The sequence below is a fragment of the Acartia tonsa genome, chromosome 9 (genome assembly GCF_053477335.1).
Source record: "Acartia tonsa isolate MP-2025a chromosome 9, ASM5347733v1, whole genome shotgun sequence".
NCBI lineage: Eukaryota > Metazoa > Arthropoda > Copepoda > Calanoida > Acartiidae > Acartia > Acartia tonsa.
The window spans coordinates 8,270,881-8,290,447 of NC_137268.1; the positions used below are offsets into that span (position 1 = coordinate 8,270,881).

The 19,567-nt window shown below is 30.2% G+C and overlaps 1 protein-coding gene across 1 annotated transcript in view; it reads left to right on the forward strand.

Moving 5' to 3' along the window:
- Positions 1-16,529, forward strand: part of LOC145328141 (uncharacterized) — a 72,719-nt gene extending 56,190 nt beyond the window's left edge. The window contains exons 3-7 of the mRNA XM_080171719.1: positions 803-974; positions 11,771-11,832; positions 11,934-12,093; positions 12,192-12,948; positions 15,219-16,529. Coding sequence (XP_080027845.1) covers positions 803-974; positions 11,771-11,832; positions 11,934-12,093; positions 12,192-12,945 — 1,148 coding nt within the window. The 3' untranslated portion in view covers positions 12,946-12,948; positions 15,219-16,529. The remainder of the gene's footprint in view (positions 1-802; positions 975-11,770; positions 11,833-11,933; positions 12,094-12,191; positions 12,949-15,218) is intronic.
- Positions 16,530-19,567: the final 3,038 nt, after the last annotated feature.

Below are 19,567 nucleotides of genomic sequence, written 5' to 3' on the forward strand. Positions count from 1 at the left end.
CATCCGTTTGTATGTCTATCTGTCTGTCTGTCAGTCCGTACTTAGCATCTAACTATAAAGGATATAGATAGGTAGGAGGGTTCGGGGGGGGGGGGGGAGATAACATGATAATGGTAGTTCATGGTTCAATAGTTTTAAGGATAGAAAGATGATTATTGCTAAGTGGTCTATGTGTCTGTATATTTTTATAATTTTAAGGGGGATGAGAGACTAAAAAAATTGTAAAAATTACATTTTTCAAAATTTTGATACAAAAAATTCCCCTTTCACCAACTTCAATAATCTTTTATTTTCATCTCTTTAGGAGATAAAACAGGAAGGAGGTGGAGAAAGGGGGGTGGGGGGGATGTAAAGGAAATGCTTCTGAGTTTAAACAAAGAAAAGTATGCCTTTCTACCCCCCCCCCCCTCCCCATGATCAACATCCCTTATAAATGTCCAAATTTCAATAACTCCACCCTTGTTTTGACCCCTTGTTCCCCCCCCTCCCCACCATCACATTTTGTGTTATATGTTATCAATATTTGAAAAGTCAAAACTAATTGGCATCACAATGTGACAAGGATTTGTCACTAAACGGCTGGAAAACGGCATTTCTTTAACTTTTTGGCAGCTATTGTAGCTAAATCCATATAATTTAGAATCTATTAATCTTGAGGGGCCGAAAACCCAGTGTAACAAAACTGGTATTAATTTTATGATTTTTATTTTAATATTCGCGGAAAATTTTCTGTATATAACGATGCTGGAAATTATATTATCAATATTAGCTTAGTGATTTTAACGCCTTTTTTCTATTTCAGATGCTTGCTCGTCCCGTTCCACGCCAAAACCGCGTCCGCCTTCGCCTACCATGCGGCCGAACATCACCTTCCAGACGTACGCCTGTCCTCCCGCCTATGCCGCCTGGTATTGCCTGAACGGCGCAACCTGCTTCACCGTCAAAATCGGCATTTCTATCCTCTACAATTGCGAGTAAGTACCATATCTTGTTATCAGGGATCTCAAGGGATAAGACAATGGCCGATAAATTAATGTATATTCCAATGATGATATACAAATTTATCCTTCTGTGGATCAATAGATTAGTGGTTGAAACGTTTGAACACTTAACTTAACAAACCAACCAATCAATATTCACTTAAGCCCTGACATTTTTTTAGCAGATCACAGAGCTTTTTTAGAATCAGACAAACCAAAAAATGCATATTTTTATCAGGTCCATATTTTCCTTTTTGTTTCAAAGCAAATTATAACGTTGGACTAATATAATATAAAGGCTTTTGGTTCTGTTCAAATTAAGTTAGGTAGAGTAATCAAAAACATCGTTTACTCATTTATTTATTCATTTAAGATTTAAATCTATTTAAATCTTGCAAAGTACAATTATATGCCGTAATTACTAACAATACAGAATTTTTATTGGTGAAAAAGTTCTATACAAAATATGGGTTTGCTAGGTCTTTACATCAGTTGTCTATTGTTTTCAAGTCTGGCCCTATAAGTATCGTATATGCACTTATTCTTGTAAATCATAATGATCAAAAGGCAGCTCGAGCCCCAGCCCTATAGGCCGAGGCGAGAGTATCAAAATAGAATCTGCACAAAATTTCTCAGAAACCCACCTTAACATTACTAATCACACACACACACACACACACACACACACACACACACACACACACACACACACATACGGATCTCTAGTTAGAATAACAAAAATAGTAATTTTTCTACCATTCAAACGATATACTTTCCCTTTCGTAGCTGTGCTTGATATTTTTCTGAAAAACAAATTTGTCCTTCTTTATTGTTATTAAGGCTTTTCCATGTAAATTTAGTAAAAGTTTTATTGGGAAAAACAGTAGTTTTATGTTAGTTTCTATTGAACTCTAATTATAAAGAAAATATAAAAAAGTTCCATCTGTAGGAAATGACTTGGTATCATAAACTAACCAATGTCATCATACCCAGGGAGGGAGGGGACATTAGGATGTAATTTACACTAGTCCCCAAAGTCTTAAAGTTATCTTCTTCGTTTTATATTAAGTCTTTTGAGGCGTGTATTGAATTTTGATTTGTTAGTTCATTAAGTTGAGTGTTTAAACGTTTGAACCACCGATTGTTATCTACAAAAAGGGTTATTTTGTGTATCATTAATGAGGATTAAAAAAGTTTTTTTTTGCCATTGTCCTATCCCCTAAGACCCCTGCATCACACTAAAAATTAAACTCCTAATACTAACTTTTATTTTTAATTCTATGAAACTTAAAGTTTTCGAAAAGATCTTTTTATGGAAAATTTGTTTATTTTTCTTTCTTTCACAAGAATTATTTCTAAAACCAAATTGGTCTGAATTTTTCCTTATTGAAAATTTTATTTCTTCGAACCGTCTAAATTTCAAATTCCATAATAATCAAATAATCAAGGAGGGAGGGAATATTGGACAAGTTATTACACTAGTTCCCAAAGTTATGATAATGTTTTCTTATTAATTGGCTTAACCACTTTGGGTACTTTTATTGAATTTTGATTGATTGGTTCACTTTCTTCTGCTTATTGTAATCTACAGTAGGGATTATTTATTGTATCATCATTGGGGATGTACACCAATTAATCGGCCATTGTCTTATCCCTTAAAGACACTGAAATGAAGTTATGACTTCAATTTATCCGTCAGTCTGCCAAATGTGAGAAAAAATTAAATTATCAGTGATTTGAAATATAAAGAAATTTGGCCCAAATTGTAATTATTTTCATTGAAAAAACAAAACTCATCATGAGAAAATGAAATTAAAAAAACTTGCATATTTATTGTCTATGATAATTCACCAATCAAAACGATACACAGACACACAGTATTGATGGGAATAAATAGTCTTAAAAGTAATTTTAAACCGCTTTTAACCCCCCTAAAAAAGTATTCCTTTTCCAGAACTTTTTTTGCCTAATTTTTATAGTAAGACAAAACAAAAAATTTTAGAAATTTTTATTCTAGTTTTAATTTTAAAATTTTTGTTAAAAATGAAACTTCAAAAAGCAAACCGTTTTAGTTGAAATTATTATTATTTAACTTTATTTTTGTTACTGTCTTTTTCTAGTGTTTATTTATCAGTAACCATAATATCATATGAAAAAAAAACATGCAACTTGCTAAATGGAAAAACGAAATAATAATACTTTACCTCGTTCCATATGTCATCAAAGCAAACAGTTTCTCATACAAGCTTCAATTAGTAAGTCTGTCCCATATTTCTGTATTTCTACATCACGATGATCTAAGCTATTGAAATATTTAAAACAGACACTTTTTGATCATTTGATGGGTGCATAAATTTTTACTATGAGATAATACTATAGGAGGTATAGCTCACGGATATAAAGGGATAAGACAATGGCCAATAAAAATATGTTCATCCCCAATAATAATACACAAATTCTGTAGATTATAATTAGTGGTTGAAACATTTGAACACTCAACTAAAAGAACCAACCAAAAAAATTAACTAAAGTCCCCATAGTTGTTAACCCAACGAATAAGAAAATTCCATAATAAAACTTTGGGGACTACAGACAATTTAATAAACTGCCCAATGTCCCCTCCCGCCCTGGGTATATCTATAAGAAAAGAACAACAGGCAATATTTGATTTATTCTAAATTCTAAATCGAGGGCATTTGTTGTATGCAAAATGGTTTGCAATACTACAAGGGGCGATATCCACAAAAAAATTCTGAAAAATAAATATTTTGGTAGATTTTCTAAGTTTTCTTTCGAAAATTTTAAAAATAAATTAATTTTTTTCTTATTGAACTAGTGAACTGACTTTATAAATAATCATTATGAATACAAAATGTACTGTTTCCTAATCAAATTAAAGAATATAATGTTGTAATTGTTGTTAATAAAGAAATATTTTGAAAAGGTATAAATTATGAATACATTTCCAAACGCTATAATTAGTCATACCAGTCCTAACATCATTTTTTTCTTAACTTTTACCATTTTTTTCTGCCAATAATTTGTCAATAATTTGCATTTCCAAACCGGGGGGGGTGGTGAGGGTTAGTTGAATCATCCAAAGATTAAGTCAACTTTACCCTCCCTTACCCCCTCTCCCCTTTACTTTATGTAAATTTTTAACACTTATATTTTTAGATTGTTTTCCATGAAATATGTATTGACAAAAATTATTTTAGGATATATCAAATTATTATGCATTCAAGAGCTATGACTATTAGTCTATTTCTATTACTAAAAATGTATCATAACTATTTATTTCCCAAAACTTAAGTATGTTATGCATAAAGAAGGAAGTTTTTCATTTGCCCTTCCTCTTTACAGTTTTAAGTTGAATTTAAATGATAAATAGGGGGGAGGAGTTTGAAAAGTTTGGAAATTGCAACTATATTATTAAGTCACCGTAAATTCAGCGAATGGACACAGCGTAAAATTAAATAGGATATTACATATGAAGAAAAATTATTTTTTCTCTAGATTTTCAATTTTCAAAGTTGTCAATTAGAAACTGAAAAGTTATTTTAAGGTTTTCGTAATTCTAGAAAAAAAACTTTTTACCGAAAATTTTAAAGTTTCCAGAAGTTAATTTTTTATTGATTTGAACTTTAGAAACTTTAATAATTTCTAAATATATTAACCGCTGAACTAATCATTTGAAATAATCATTGATTCTATTTGCATTAAAATTAAATCATCTACATAGGAAAAGATATTGACCTAATACCCTTTCAAAACTTTAAATGATAATTTAATTATTTTTTTACAATGGTGATTAAGATGGTTGGTTATGAAACTAATTTGCATTAAGCCACCAGCTAAGAATAAGTCATCGTACAAAATTTCTTATCAGTAAAAACTTTCTTTTCAAACTTTGAATTATTATTTTGCAACTTTTATATTTATATATTTTAAACATATGATCTAATAATTAGAATGGTAATGAGTAAGAAACAAGGACAGTTTTGAGCATAATAAGCGCAGCTCGAACATAAATATTGAAGTCTAATTAACCATTCTGTAGACTACAATTAGTAGTTGAAACGTTTGGACATTCAAATTTATGAACTAACCAATCAAAATATTATAAAAGTCCCCAAAGTTGTTAGGCAAACGTATAAGAAAACGTTATTATAAATCTTCCTGCTCGAATATACTCATAGTTTTTATAGTTACAGACGGACTGACATACAACAAAACTATGTAGCTTCGCTACTAATAATGCAAAGAAATAGAAACAACTTTTTTCAGACAAAGTTTTTCCGATGGTTAATGAAAAAAAAGTTTCTTGAAGGACGGGGTATATTGCAAGAAGCATTTTCAATATCGGCTGGCTGATTTATAAAGGCGAAAGTGAATTTTTTCTGTATAAAATTATCAATAAAGTACGTGAAAAGTCTGATGAGATATCATTTCATTAAAAACAATTAAAAACTCATCTGTGGTGGTATTTTACTTTTTGTTGTACTTAACATAGTCTATAAATATGTCTGAAAAAATGCAATTAAAGATGTGTTTAACGGCAGAAATGTAAAAAAAAATATTGGCTTATTATAGCTTTGATAGGATGATCTAATTTAACTCATTATAAAATGCTTTATTAGTAATATTTATGTACTAAAATTTTTCAAAGATAACTATGACTTAAGACTAAAATCAGACTTGTTATGATAATATTTTATAGTTATTTATCGCATCGTATTATATACAGCTTTCCGGGGATAATAAATGAAGATGTATAAGATTGAAACCAGTTTTGTTAGCCCCGAGTTGATATATATGCGAATATGGATATTTTTTTTTATCAGAACACAAATCCCCCTGATTAATTCTTCCAAACTAAGAAATAATTGCAAAAGACTGTAAGATGAACTCATTACCCCCAACAACTTTATTACAAACTCTCAAGAAAAAGGGGGAGGGGAAAATAAAAGAAAAAAAACTTGGTAGGATGATTAATAATCAAAGTTTCTATTTTATCTGAAGACTATACAACCCCTGCTAAACCTTGAATCACAGTGTTGACATACAGTTGTAATCATTTATGTCGACTATTTGTAATTAAATACTCGGATCTAAAAATATATGGACAATAACTTGATGTACGTCTCCTATGAAGGTACACTAAATTACCCCTTCTTTAGATTACAATTAGTCATTGAAAATCCAAATAAAAGTCCCAAAAGTTGTTAAGCCAACTAATTAAAAAATTAAAATTAGAATTAAAAAAGTTATTAAAAAACTTTAATAATGAAATCAATTTAATTTACCAAAGCTTACATATTAAATAAATATTATAGGCGTTGATATTTATCTAATTGTTGTTTAAACAGACGGTTGAATCTATCATCTACTCTTTTATATATAAGAATTATCATCTGTTGATATAATAAAGAACCCAAGTATAACAGGATAGCCAGCTAAACAGTCATTTTTAAAGTAAAGTTTTGCATTAGAAAAAAAACTAATGAAATTATGTCATGAGGCCGTTGATTATTGGTTCATACTACAAAATAATAAGTTTCAATTTCAATAAATTCAATTTGAATTTCTCATTTTTTTCAATTCTTCTCGATGATTTCATTTACCAAAATCATTTAAATTTGCAAAAAAAAATGTTTTAGTTCAGATGTTAGAATTATATTTGCTGTTTTTTGAGATCTTAATAAACAAGAAAGGCCATACAAATAAAGCACAATGTTAAAAATATATATCTTTGAGTGGGAGGTTTGGTGATAAAATGTTGTATGAAGTTATCTGTATGAAAAACCAACTCTTAGCCTCTGTTATTATTAATTTTGGTTAAAACTTAATAAATTACATTCAAACATAACATAGGATTATTCATTAAAGGTTGCAAATTTAAATGATTCATTAGACATTACCTGCTAAAATCCTAGAGTATATTAGGTACAAGTTAAAACTATATTGACTTCATTTTAAAAAAAAAATACAATATAAATTACAATGCTATATTAAGAATTATTTTTTAATCTTTAATTTTTATTCCTTGATTTAAAACACATAATTGCAAAAACTTCCCAATTGATTTAAATGAAGATTTTTACGCAAATGTTTGGTTGTTCCTTAGTCCTAAAATATACACATGTGCAAATGTTTTAAATGTTTTATTTACATTACAAATCTTGTATTATTGCATTTTTGCGGCTGTTTAAATGGCATTTTTTTATTAACTTGCGAAAAAATGTATTAAATTATGATAAATATAATTTAAATACACATAATAAAATATGTTTAATTGTGTTTGCGTTTAAGCATTTTTTTAAAACTCTGGTTAAGTAAAGAGTGGTGAGTCAGAAATAATAATATTCCAACAATTTAATGTTGGAATTCATTTTCAAAGATTGTTATCAATTCTTTGGAGTCATGGCTTTTTATTTATTTCACCCCCTTCCCATTTTCTTTTTATATTCATTTCTTCATTTCGGTATGATTTAATACTCACACACTCACACATACACACACACATAATATTTTGTTTAAATAGTATATGACATAATTATTTCAAATGCATGTCTTGAGCTATTTATAGGATTTATTAATGATTTTAAAGTTGTATTTTTAGAAGACCATCTTTTTTTTATTAAACTTTGAAAGGTCTAATAAGATATAAAAAAAATCTGCTGATTTTCTTGTTTTAAATTTCTTACTGCGCTACTTTATCTAACCCACCATGTTGGTTTTAATGTTAAAAGTTAGTAGGTGAGGAAAGATGGATGCATTGACTCTTAAAAAGAATTGTCTGTCTGTCCGTTTTTTTGTGTGTATCAGCCAAAAAAAACATAGAAAAGGAATATGCAATGACAATAAATTTTTCAACCAAGAATTATTTTTTTGTATTCTAGAAAGGATTGATGAAAATCATTTAATTTGAAATGTTTTACCTAAATTTCATTGTCCATTCCCCCCACTCCCTGTTTATGTGTTACAGAAGGGTGAACAAGGCAACCACTGTACACTTTCAAATAAAAGTTCAACAAAAATTGTTCAATAGCAACAAACTTTTAATAAGATGTATTGACCCAAATTAAGTAAAGGACTAAATTTCTTAATAAACACCAAAAAAATGTTAGAAAATAGCACATTAATATATTATTTTTCCCAATAGTACACATAATGGCAGTTTTGAATAAACCCCCAATAACCAAACAGATAGCCTTTCTTTTGCACATCTTAAAGACAACAAGAACAATTTCAATGCAAAGTAATCCTTAAAAATATTTATATTACAAGCACTAGGCATAAATGGGGGGGGGGGGGTGTTAGCAAAGACGCCCCAAATAACTCCGTGACTTTAAGTTTTAGGATTGGATTATCTTTAGCATAGGATAAATTGTTTAGGGGGGTAACACCCAAAAACACATATACACCACTCCTCTTGTATATATTGTTAACAATTTTAAATAAACTTTTCTCTTTAACAATAATTTATTTTTCAAAATGAAATAGTTATAAAACCAGAAGGGTTAGTTTTAAATACTTATTAATTACCCCCCCCCCCCTTTTTTTAAAAATTACCCGTTATAAAGGACCACCTTAGTAAATTTTATATCTCTATTAATATTATTATAACCCCCCCTCCCCCCCAACCTTCTTAAAGTTTAGATAAAAAATAATCTGTGTCTTTTATCGTTTTTCTTTTATGCGCCTTATTACTGCAATAATTTACCCCCTTAAATAATAAACCTTTATGTGAGCAATATAAGAATTCTTGTTCTTTTTTTCCTAACACAATACACAACATTTCATCTTCTATTCACCTTCTTATGTGGGCCGCTGAAAGGTTTAAAAAAGGAGAAAAAATAAAGAAAAATGGCCACCCAGGATAATATTACGAGACAAATGCAAACTAAATAGAAAGAGAGGGGAGATAAATAAAATGGATTTTCAACGCCTTAATTATTATCATAGCGCATTATGTAAAAGGTTTAAAAATAGAACATACAATAGCGAGGAATTTTCAACAAAAATTCCATTGAGTTTGAGTCATTGTAAGATCTTATTTTTTTATGAAAGACGGATGGATTAAAGAGCTACTGGTAGCATTATTCGTAACCGCGGTTAATTTTCAACCTTCTGAAGAGATATCTTTATCTTATTTAAACAATAAATTATGATGGGGTAAAAAATTAAGTATTCTATTTATTCAAATATTTTGAAAACTTTATTAAATTTGCCTTCAAAATGATATTAAGATAATTGAAATAAAAACTGTTTTCCAGTATGGCTTCGAAACCGCTGGATTAGAATCATTTCTCAGTCATACTGAAAAATCGTTTATAGCATCTTATTACAGACAATTTTCAATGAATGTTAGAATAAAAGTCGTAAAATTAATACCAGTTTTGTTAGACCGGTCCTTCAGGGCTAACAAAACTGATTTAAATCTTTTAATTTTAGATCTGCGGATAGCTGTCTATAATACGATGCGACAAATATCTATTTTATAGTGACATATCACTGTTTCCTGTAAGACCATGAAACTATTAGTTAAAGAAATATTGAGATTTTAATCACAGTTTATCCAAATTTTTAAGCAGCTAATCCATTCATTGATAACCCTTTGAATTCAGGGGAGGGCGAGGAAGAGAGGGGGGAGGCGCGGAAGAATATTAAAGGGTATTAAATACAATAAATGAAAACTTAACTCTTTTAACTTTGAACCATTTTGAACAAATCAAATAATTGAAAATTCCTAATTGACTTTTGAAAAGGTGCTAAGTAGCACTGAAACATTTAAAAATAGATCAACTTCTTTATTAATCTGCTAAACTATTGACTTTTGTTTTTAAATATTGACACCTTCAAGCATGTCATGATTAGGATAAAATATTTTAAAACTTATCAAAATTCTTTTTGCTGCAAGTTAAAGACAAGTAAAACAAAATTTTCTAAATCCTTGAAGTGAAAAATAACAAGCAAAGGAAAATAGAGCAACAGAATATCAAAAAGTCACAATTTCATTTTCCCACTTTTTGTCGGTTGGACAAGTTTCAATTATTTCTCCCTTTTGCCATTCTCTCTCTTTTTCTATCTCTCTTTCTCTTTCTCTCTCACTCACTCTCTACTTCTCTCTCAATGCCTTTTACTTCTAAGGAATACTTTTACTTTCAAAGTAATAAAATCAGTTTTATTCAATGATTTATCTTCTTAAAATATTTAAATATTAAATCAAATAAATTATCATTTAACCTTCTAAAAACCTACCCTTCTAAATTTAATGCCAGCCGATATTAAATAAAATTAGCAAAAACAAATAACAAAAGTCTTAAGGTTAAGGTTAGAATAAAATATTTTCTTGTTATGGAAATTGAACATTTACTAAACTAGTTTTGAATAATAATATTAAAAGTTTTCACTTTATTTCTATGATAGACCAAATCGGCCAGTCATGGCTGTTTTAACCCGCCCCATCTACTTGGACCAATTGACATTTATTTCAGGGAGGGAGGAGACATAGGGCTGTTTATTACACTAGTTCCCAAAGTTTTATGATAAAAGTTTTCTAATTCATTGGCTTAAGAACTTTGGGACTTTACTGAATTTTTATTGGATCAATAAGTTGAGCGTCCAAATGTTTCAACTACTAATTGTAATCTACAGAAAGGGTAGTTTTGTTTATCATCATTAGGGATGTAAATAAAATGTTCCTTATGTCTTATCCCTTTAGATCCCTGCATTTATTTACTTACCTACCACCAAAGTTGGCCTTAGGCTTCAAAGTTGTCAACAAAAACTGTCTTAAACAAATTTCAAAGTGCAATAAATTAAAATGAAAATTGTTTAAGGGATAGTTGTATAACATTTATTTTTTTTATAAGTGTGTGACCTAATTATTGAACTACCCGTTTTAAAACCGCCGCTGCCTTTTGATGAAAGATTAAAAAGGTTTTTTTTCATCAGATATAAGCTACAAAAAGAGAAATGAAAAAAAATATCAGAAAAATTTGACAGATTTGGTTTATTTGTCTCATTAATCATTTATCTAATTTATATTTGGATTTATCACTGTAAAAAAATCATCCAAAATATTTTTCTACTTAAATGATTTTCTTTGAAATTGACTTAGATAACAAGTAAAAAACCCTGCTCTCTCATCTAATATAATTGAATACTTTAATCATATCATTAGCTTAGGTAATTAAAGATAGGTTTTTTATAAAAAATGGACTATTATTAAGTAGATTTTTGTATGTAAAAATTTTGTGTCGTTTTTTTTTTACAGTGGATATTGCTTATCACATACATCTGAATGAAGGTATTGCATGCAGTGATTGGCTGGCCTTAGCTAGGGATGCACTAATTGAATTTTGGTTAGACCAATAGGAAAGGGACATACTTTTGTAATAACAAATCATAGAAAAGAAAAAAATATTTCTAAAAATAACAATAACAGAAACAATCATATAAAAATATAAAAATTTTATAAAAATAAATTTTGAAAAAAATTATTAAATTAAACATATGTCCTTATTAAATGCATTTGTTTCTAATTTGCGGTGCTTTTTTTACCAATATAAATTATGCTTTTTTTTTGATGAATTGAAAACTGATCAAAGATAATTGGCATTATAGCAATATTGCTACTAAAAGTACATTTGAAATAAATCAATTTCTATATAATTTTTAAATGCAACATGATTATATAGGAGCCTAAGTACGTTGGTGGTTATTTCAAAATTGCATAGACTTTTTTTGTGATTGAAAAAATTAATGTTTTTCTCTTTTTTTAGATGTGCTGATGGATTTATGGGACAAAGATGTGAGTTTAAAGATCTTGATGGAACATATTTACGTAAGTATTAAAATATTTTTCTTTAAATATATCAAAATATAATCTTTATAATTTGTTTATTAATTAAAATACAAAAAATCAATAAAATTTCTTTTTTTTAGCAACACGCGAGAAATTAAAGATGGCGCTTGGTCAAGTGCGCGATGCCGCGTCCAGTCTTCCCGTTGGTCTCCTCGTTATTGTCATTCTTGTGGCGCTGGCGGCCTTTGCCTTCACCAAACGGAGGACAACAGCAAAACTTCGGAGGATAGAAGCTGAAAGGTAGATACATTTTATGTTATTTAAAATTTTTATATTGATAAAGTAAATTTTTCACCTACGCCATCTTGTGTCAAAATTTATAACTAAATTATTTTTAGATCTGAAGAAGAGGATGAGCCGTCGTATGAAACAGCTGACACCTCCTTCAGCGAGGCCAGCACGCAGTCTCCGGATGATTTTTGGCGCGAAACTGAGTCTTGTTCACCCGGCAAAGCCTCAGCAACCACCCAGACTACAAATGGATCCATTCTCAGCCCGCCGCAGACACCCCTGACAACCTCTAGAAGCTCAGTGGACCAGTTCTATGCCTCAAGCTCCATTGTAATGCCAAATAATTACCTACCAAGTGCAGTGAGTAGCCCCAGGGGTCTTGAGCAAATGTACAGCCTTGAAACTGAGCTGAGCAAGTTGAGCAGTAAGAGTCGCAACACTAGTAACGACGACATTAGCACAGGATCACCAAAACGTGGCATTGTGACGTCATCATCGCCACGCGTTCACCAGTTGACCGTCCAGCCGCTGGTTGTTAAGCCAGCTGCAGCAGCAGAACAATCCAGCCAGCAAGATGTTGATCCCGAGTCCCCTGTCCAGGGCTGTGATGACACACCAGTCACATTCTATTTGCCGTCCGCAACATCAACCCCAGCTTCATCATTATCATCTAGTCCATCCATCCTATCCACAGCTCCGTCATATTCCTCGCCCACGCCCTCATCAACCAAGAGCTGGAAGTCAAGACGGAGCCCCGGAGGAAGCTCCCGCAGCAGAAGTGCCCGCAGCGCCTGGATGGAGGATAATGAAATGTCTGTGATGGCCAGTACTCTCTCATTCAAACTGGACTCTTCAATATAAAAGGTGTGTAACATTTTTTCAACATTTTCTAAAGGGATAAGACAATGGTCGATAAATTAATGTTAAACAAAATTACCCCTTCTGTAGATCAGTATTAGTGATTGAAACATTTGAACAATCAAATCCCCAAAGTTGTTAAGCCAACGAATTAGAAAACGAATAAGACTTTGGGGACTAGTGTAAAAACAACAACCCATAGTCACCTCTCTCTCTGGCTCGTAAGGCAAAAGTGAAGTGTTTTGCAATTTGTACAAGTGTATTATTTAAAATTGAAAAGGAGTCAAGCTAGACTCAGGCAATTGTTTCAAGCAGTCAACCATCTAAACCCAATTACAACACTTTTCAGACACGCCCCTCAGCTGAACAACCCATATGGATAAGATAAAGGAAGGGGGGGGGGTATTTATCTATTTATTTATCCATGAATATCTTGTCTATCCCCCCCCCCCCCTATATGTACTTACAAATTTTCCTATTTGTAAGTCAGACTTTTGAAGGATCTATTTGTGTATGTTATACTATTATGTGCATATTTTTAACTCATATACTCTGAACAATCAATATTTTATACCTTATTTTCCTTTTAAATAATTTTATGGGGCCTTATACAATACAGGGATCTTAAGGGAAAAGACAATGATAAGTAAATGAAATGTTTGAACACTCAACCTAATAAACCATCCAATCAAAGTTCTATAAAAGCCCCCAAAGTTGTTACGCCAATGAAAATGAAAACGTTATTTTGGGGACTAGTGCAATAAACAGCCCATTGTCCCCTCTCTCTCAGCGCCTTATTACATTTTGAAATAAATACAAGTTGGGTAAAACACTTTTTGACCAAAAATGCAAAAATAATTCTTTAATTCACATATTGTACAAAGAAGTTTTTTGTTGGGCGTAGCCTGGGTAACCTTTTTTATCTTAAAATTGGACTTGGAGTTGTGATTATTTGAATTGTTGGTGCCAATTTTAACTTGGTCTTGGCATGCTCAGTGCTTCAATATGTTTAACTAACAATGATTTTTAGATAATCCATACATTTTTGATTATGAAAAGAATAAAAAAAAACACCTTTTGCTTGATAAAATTGTTTAATTATTTATAAACTGTCCCCCCGAAATTATATCATGAACACCCCTGCATATTTAGGGTTAAGATGATTTTTGTCATTCATTTGCATTCATTTTATACATCCTTCGCCCACTTATAACTTTTTATCTTTCCTTTTCAAATTCAAGTTTCAAAAGTATTTCATAATCTTTTTTTTAATATAGACTTTACAAAAGTTATATATGAATTTATAAATCATAATTTAAATGATCATACTTTAAGCAGATGTGACAAATATAAATTTTAAAATGTTGTTTAACATACCCTTTCTTTAGCCTCCTTCATTCATATTCAAAATTTAAGTCATTCAAAAAACCGCCCATACGGGTCCCCTTTAAACCAAACATAAAAAAATTAACATTCTAGCATCTAATACAAAAAAAATTAGAAAAAAACTGCTCAGTTTGAATCAATGTTTAAATTTATTAATTATTATTTAGGATTTTTAAGAAATTACTATCAAAGATGACATAAATTTATCTTTTATGAAAGGGCGCTAAAATGAACTGTATCACGTAGTTGGAGCTCTTTTGAGTCATCCATATAAATATGCTCTTCACATACACTAATACTATTCTGATGTCATTCTCTACAGGGAGGGAGGGGACATTAGGCGGTTTATTACACTTGTCCCCAAAGTTTTATAATAATGTTTTGTTATTAGTTTGCTCAACAACATTTTAAACTTTTAATGATTTTTTGGTTTATGAAGTTTAGTTTCTAAACATTTCAACCACTAATAGGAATCTACAGAAGGGATACTTTTGTGTTTCATCATTGGGGATGTACATTAATTTATCGGCCATTGTCTTATCCTTTCAGGTCCCTGCATTCTCTCTCTCTCTCTGATTCTTTCTTATGTTACCCGTTTTGGTATGATCCTGGAATAAGATTCATTCATTGCTGCCATATACAGTTCAAAAAAAGACATCTTACACCTTTTTTGTTGTCTATAGTGGTCAATTTAAAAATGAATACTTCTGTTTTGTATATTATAAAAAAATATTTTAAAATATGATAGCTTTATATCTAAAGCATTTTTAAAATAACCATCTATTACTGGGTTATGGTTCAAACATATCCATTCAAAAAATGATTGAACAATTTGAATAGAATGCATAGAATTGTAATGGACAAATTTTTATATTCTTTTTATATTTCAGGTTGAAGATATTCCAAATAAAGAGCTGCCATTCCAAATAAACCAATTCTCAAGTCAACATGTGATCTAAAAATCAATCAATCAATTGCTCTCAACAAATGCGGGAAGGAAAACATACACAAATGATTGCGGCATTCCTTCCTTCATTGCGCACACATGCAACAAAAATGCGCGCAAATATGAAAACTACAAAAAGAAGCATTTTTATGAAATTGTGAATTTAAAAGTCCAATAATAATATAATAACTTTGTTACCAAAATACAATTATTACAAACAGTTAAAGAACTAATGGTCTCGTAAATAACTTCAAATCTGTAAAAAAAATAGTAATGATAAAATTAAAATGGCTACATTTTTCTAACAGCTTATTTTTTTTTCAAGCCTCCAGTTTTTTTCTATGTAAAGAATTAATTGTTATAATTAAATTAGTATAATTAATATGATCTCATGCAACTTTAAGTCCCATGGCCCAGAAAAAAGAGAAAAATAATTATTTAATTATTAATCAATCCTTACAATGCATATAAATATTATTTAGGAAAATATCACAGTAAAAAAAACCATTAGAACAATTAATTTTAAAATTAACATAGAACTTTAGTAAATGATTAATTTATGTATTAAGTAAAATTTTTTCTTGTAAAACAAAATATAGAACACAAAAACAATAAAATTTTAATTTTATGTGATTTGATATTAATTGTTATGATCATATTTAAAAATAGCAACTTTTCTTATGTTATCCTTTTTCTCTAATCATTTGGAGCTAAATATTTTTACCACAAGTAATTAACCAATAGAGTTTTATTTATACTTTGCTTAATACTGTTTAGTCAATCTTTAACCCAAAAAAATAATGGGTTTTTAGGGGTTAATCAAGCCCCCTACTTTGTTACCAATTATCCTTGCTATTTTAAGAAATGTTATTACCCAAAATTTTGAATATTATTATAAGATCTCTATATGTATTGTAAATTAAATGGAGTATTTGTAGTGATTATATTTAATTAATATATTATGTAAGAACTGTACCATTTTCTTATAGATTAATTATAAAAGAATGGTATTAATAAGATTCTTATAATTACATAGTTATAATATGTTATACTTTTATTACCAAGGGGCAAAAGAACATTTCTTCAAATGACAATTCTTGTGTTATTGTGTATAAACACCCCAAATTTTAGTGGAGGTTATCACACAAAGTAACACAAACAATTACTACACACACTATACTCTTGTTATTGTTTTAACTAATGTAATAAAAATATAAAGTTATAGAATTATTAATAATAAATGAAATCTACTAAATTTATGTCTTTATTTATTATCTATAAAAATTATTATGAACAAGTATGAAAACATTCATAAAAGCGAAGATCTCAAATGTTAGGAAAAACGAACACTAACACTTGTAGAGTGTCAGAACTGAATAAACAGATTATAAATGTAGTAAATGTAGTAGTCTAAAAAAATTGTAAATAATTTTGTAGCAAAACTGCTTTTATACAGGATAAAGTTTAAGAAAATACTTGCATTTTTGAGACTTTATAACAGAGAAGCTCTGCTTGTAACATTATACTAAGTTGTCCTTGGAATCAGTATTCCAAAAATCAGATGTATAGACTATAGGATAATTATCTCATATGAAAAGATTTTATCAAAAAAGCTAAAAAATCGCATTGACTAAAGCTAGTAAAAGTGGCTGACTCAGATTATGACGTCAGAAAAAAATTAACCAATGAGAGGCTGGTATACACTGTAATTGACCTATGGTAAAATTTATAGTGCCCTCTCATTGACGTTATAATCTGAGTCAGTCACTTTTACTAGCTTCGTATGGACTTACTGTTAACGATTACAGAGTTGATATGCTTACTGAATCGTACCTTACTGTTAATAGAATCACCATACAAAGTTTTAAATGGATAGGACAACTATAACATGAATAAATTAGCGAAATGAACTAACTAAACTGACGGACCGACCCTATAGGATATCAATTTTGAATAGTAGCGCCCCTGAAACAAAATCACTCTGCGAGGTTTGAATATTCATTAACCCGTAACAGTCGGGCCCCTTGCCCAGTCGGCGGTCGGCTAGAAAACGGCGGCGGATCTTTATGAAATTTTAATACCTTATGTAGACATGTGAGAAAAGCTTAAGTTTAAAATTTGACGTGTCTAAGTCAAAAATTGCGACCACAGGAGTCTTTTAAAGATTCTGGAGACCTGGAGGATCATACCTGGAACCTGAAATTGACTTGAACACCTGTATTTCATATGAGAATGTACTACTAGAGGATATTTTAGTAACTTGGTGAGATAAAATGCTTTGTTTAAGTCAAAAAAATATTTTTGCTCTTTACCTGGATGACCCTTCCAGGTTTGCTGGCATCCTGTGCCCGCCAGGATGGAGATATTCAAAAAATTTCAAATCTCAGTTATGTGTCATACCCATACTTAAAAAGTCACGCAGTTTGGGCTCTTTATCTTTCACACACAGAAAATGAGATAGAAAAAACCGGAGGGGGGGGGGGGGAGCGTTCAACGCTTCCCACCCCGAACTTTAAGGGTTAAAAGAAGCTTTTCACTAATGAAAAGTAGTAAGAGTTTTTTATCTAAAGCCAAATATATTGGTCCAAACTGTTAATACTTAATAATGTCCTAGATGGTTTTAGGCTATTTTCCTAACCTCCCTAGCTATTTCCTAGAGGTTAGATGCGAAGCTACTAATGTCATTGTATGTAAGCCTCTAGAAGCCTCTAGTGGCACTTTAAATGTTTTTGTTGCGTTCAAGTTTCTACGATACCTAGGTATGGTGCGTAGGAGTCTCTATACTTAAAATAAAAATTTTGATTTTTTGTGATTTCTCTTAGGACACTGCATGATAGACTCGAAATAAAGTATTACCAAACTTTACCAATAAACTGTAAACAAATATGATAAATATACAAGCAAAATAACAAGTTAATGTTGAGATTCAATTCCTTCTCGTTCCTTCTTAAGCATAAAATGAATTTGAAAATTTTTAACATAAACTTTAATATCCTTATCAGGATGTTGATTTTATATGTCGTCTTTATGACAGGTGAAGATGTTATGAATATATTTCTTAAATTATGTATATAAAAAAATATTGTACGGTAATATCAAATTAAATTGAAAATAATTTATTTTTTTTTGTTTTTTTTTGTACCAGAATCATCCCAGCAATGAAAGAAGAAAAAAATTTGTTTTGTTTTACATAGCAGACTAAATGTATTATGATAACATACAACGTCTCTTTGTGAGTTCATATTTATAATATTGATTTTTATAAATGAATTAATGAAAAAATATTTGTTTGAAATTTGACTAAATGTCATATTGTATAATTTACTTAACCCTTAACAGTCGGGCCCCCTGCCGCATCTTTATCGGTCAGGGGTGAGGGGGTGGTGTTCAACGCCCCCTCCCCTATTATCTGAGCCACTATTAGAGCTAGAGGTCTTAAAATTTCTGTGTATGTCCCCTGTTTGATAATAATGTTCCGACTATAAGTGAGTCAAAGTAAATTTTCGCTTTCTTAATCCTTTTATTTAACAACCTTTGTTTTTAGGTCCTTTTTTACTTAAATATTACTAACGGCTGCCTTTATTTTATTTTTTATTAATATTTTTATTAATTATTAATATTTTATATTAGAAATCTAAAAATATATCAGCAAATTATAACTAACTGCTAGACAGATATGGTTTTTCTTTACATTAAAGCTTTATATATGTCCTGGCCATGTTTATAACTATTTTAAGAAAGGGTACCTCCACAATATAAAAATTGCTCCTAACAAAAAATAACCCTCTAAAATTTTTGAAAAACTAAGATCTTAAGTGTAGTTGTGACTCTCCACCCCCCCCCCCCTCCCTCCCTTTCCTATCCCCAAGTGTCCCTAGAGGATTTAAGGGTACGTAGCCGCTAGTCCTTATATGGAAATAACGGGATGTATGTATATCTGTCTCTAGCAAAGGAACTCGTTATCCGCTGAACAGATGTAGTCCTTGTTTTTTTTGTAAAACTTAAATTAAAAAATAGAGGGGATTAAATTCTAGTGCCCATAATGATTGCTGGGGGCGTAGCGTTTTTAGCATGGCAAGCATCGTTTTAGAATTAAAAAGAAAATAAATGTTTCAGTTAATAACAACCCAACAAATGATGTCTATAGCAATTTGATCAGCTGATTGGTTTTAATACTAGATGTTTTTTTAAGTAGCGCAGCTACTCTAAATCTAGGACATAAATCTAATTTTGCTTAGAATTTACTTTTAGGTGTTTTAAACGTTGTAAATTGAAGATTTTATTTTGATAATT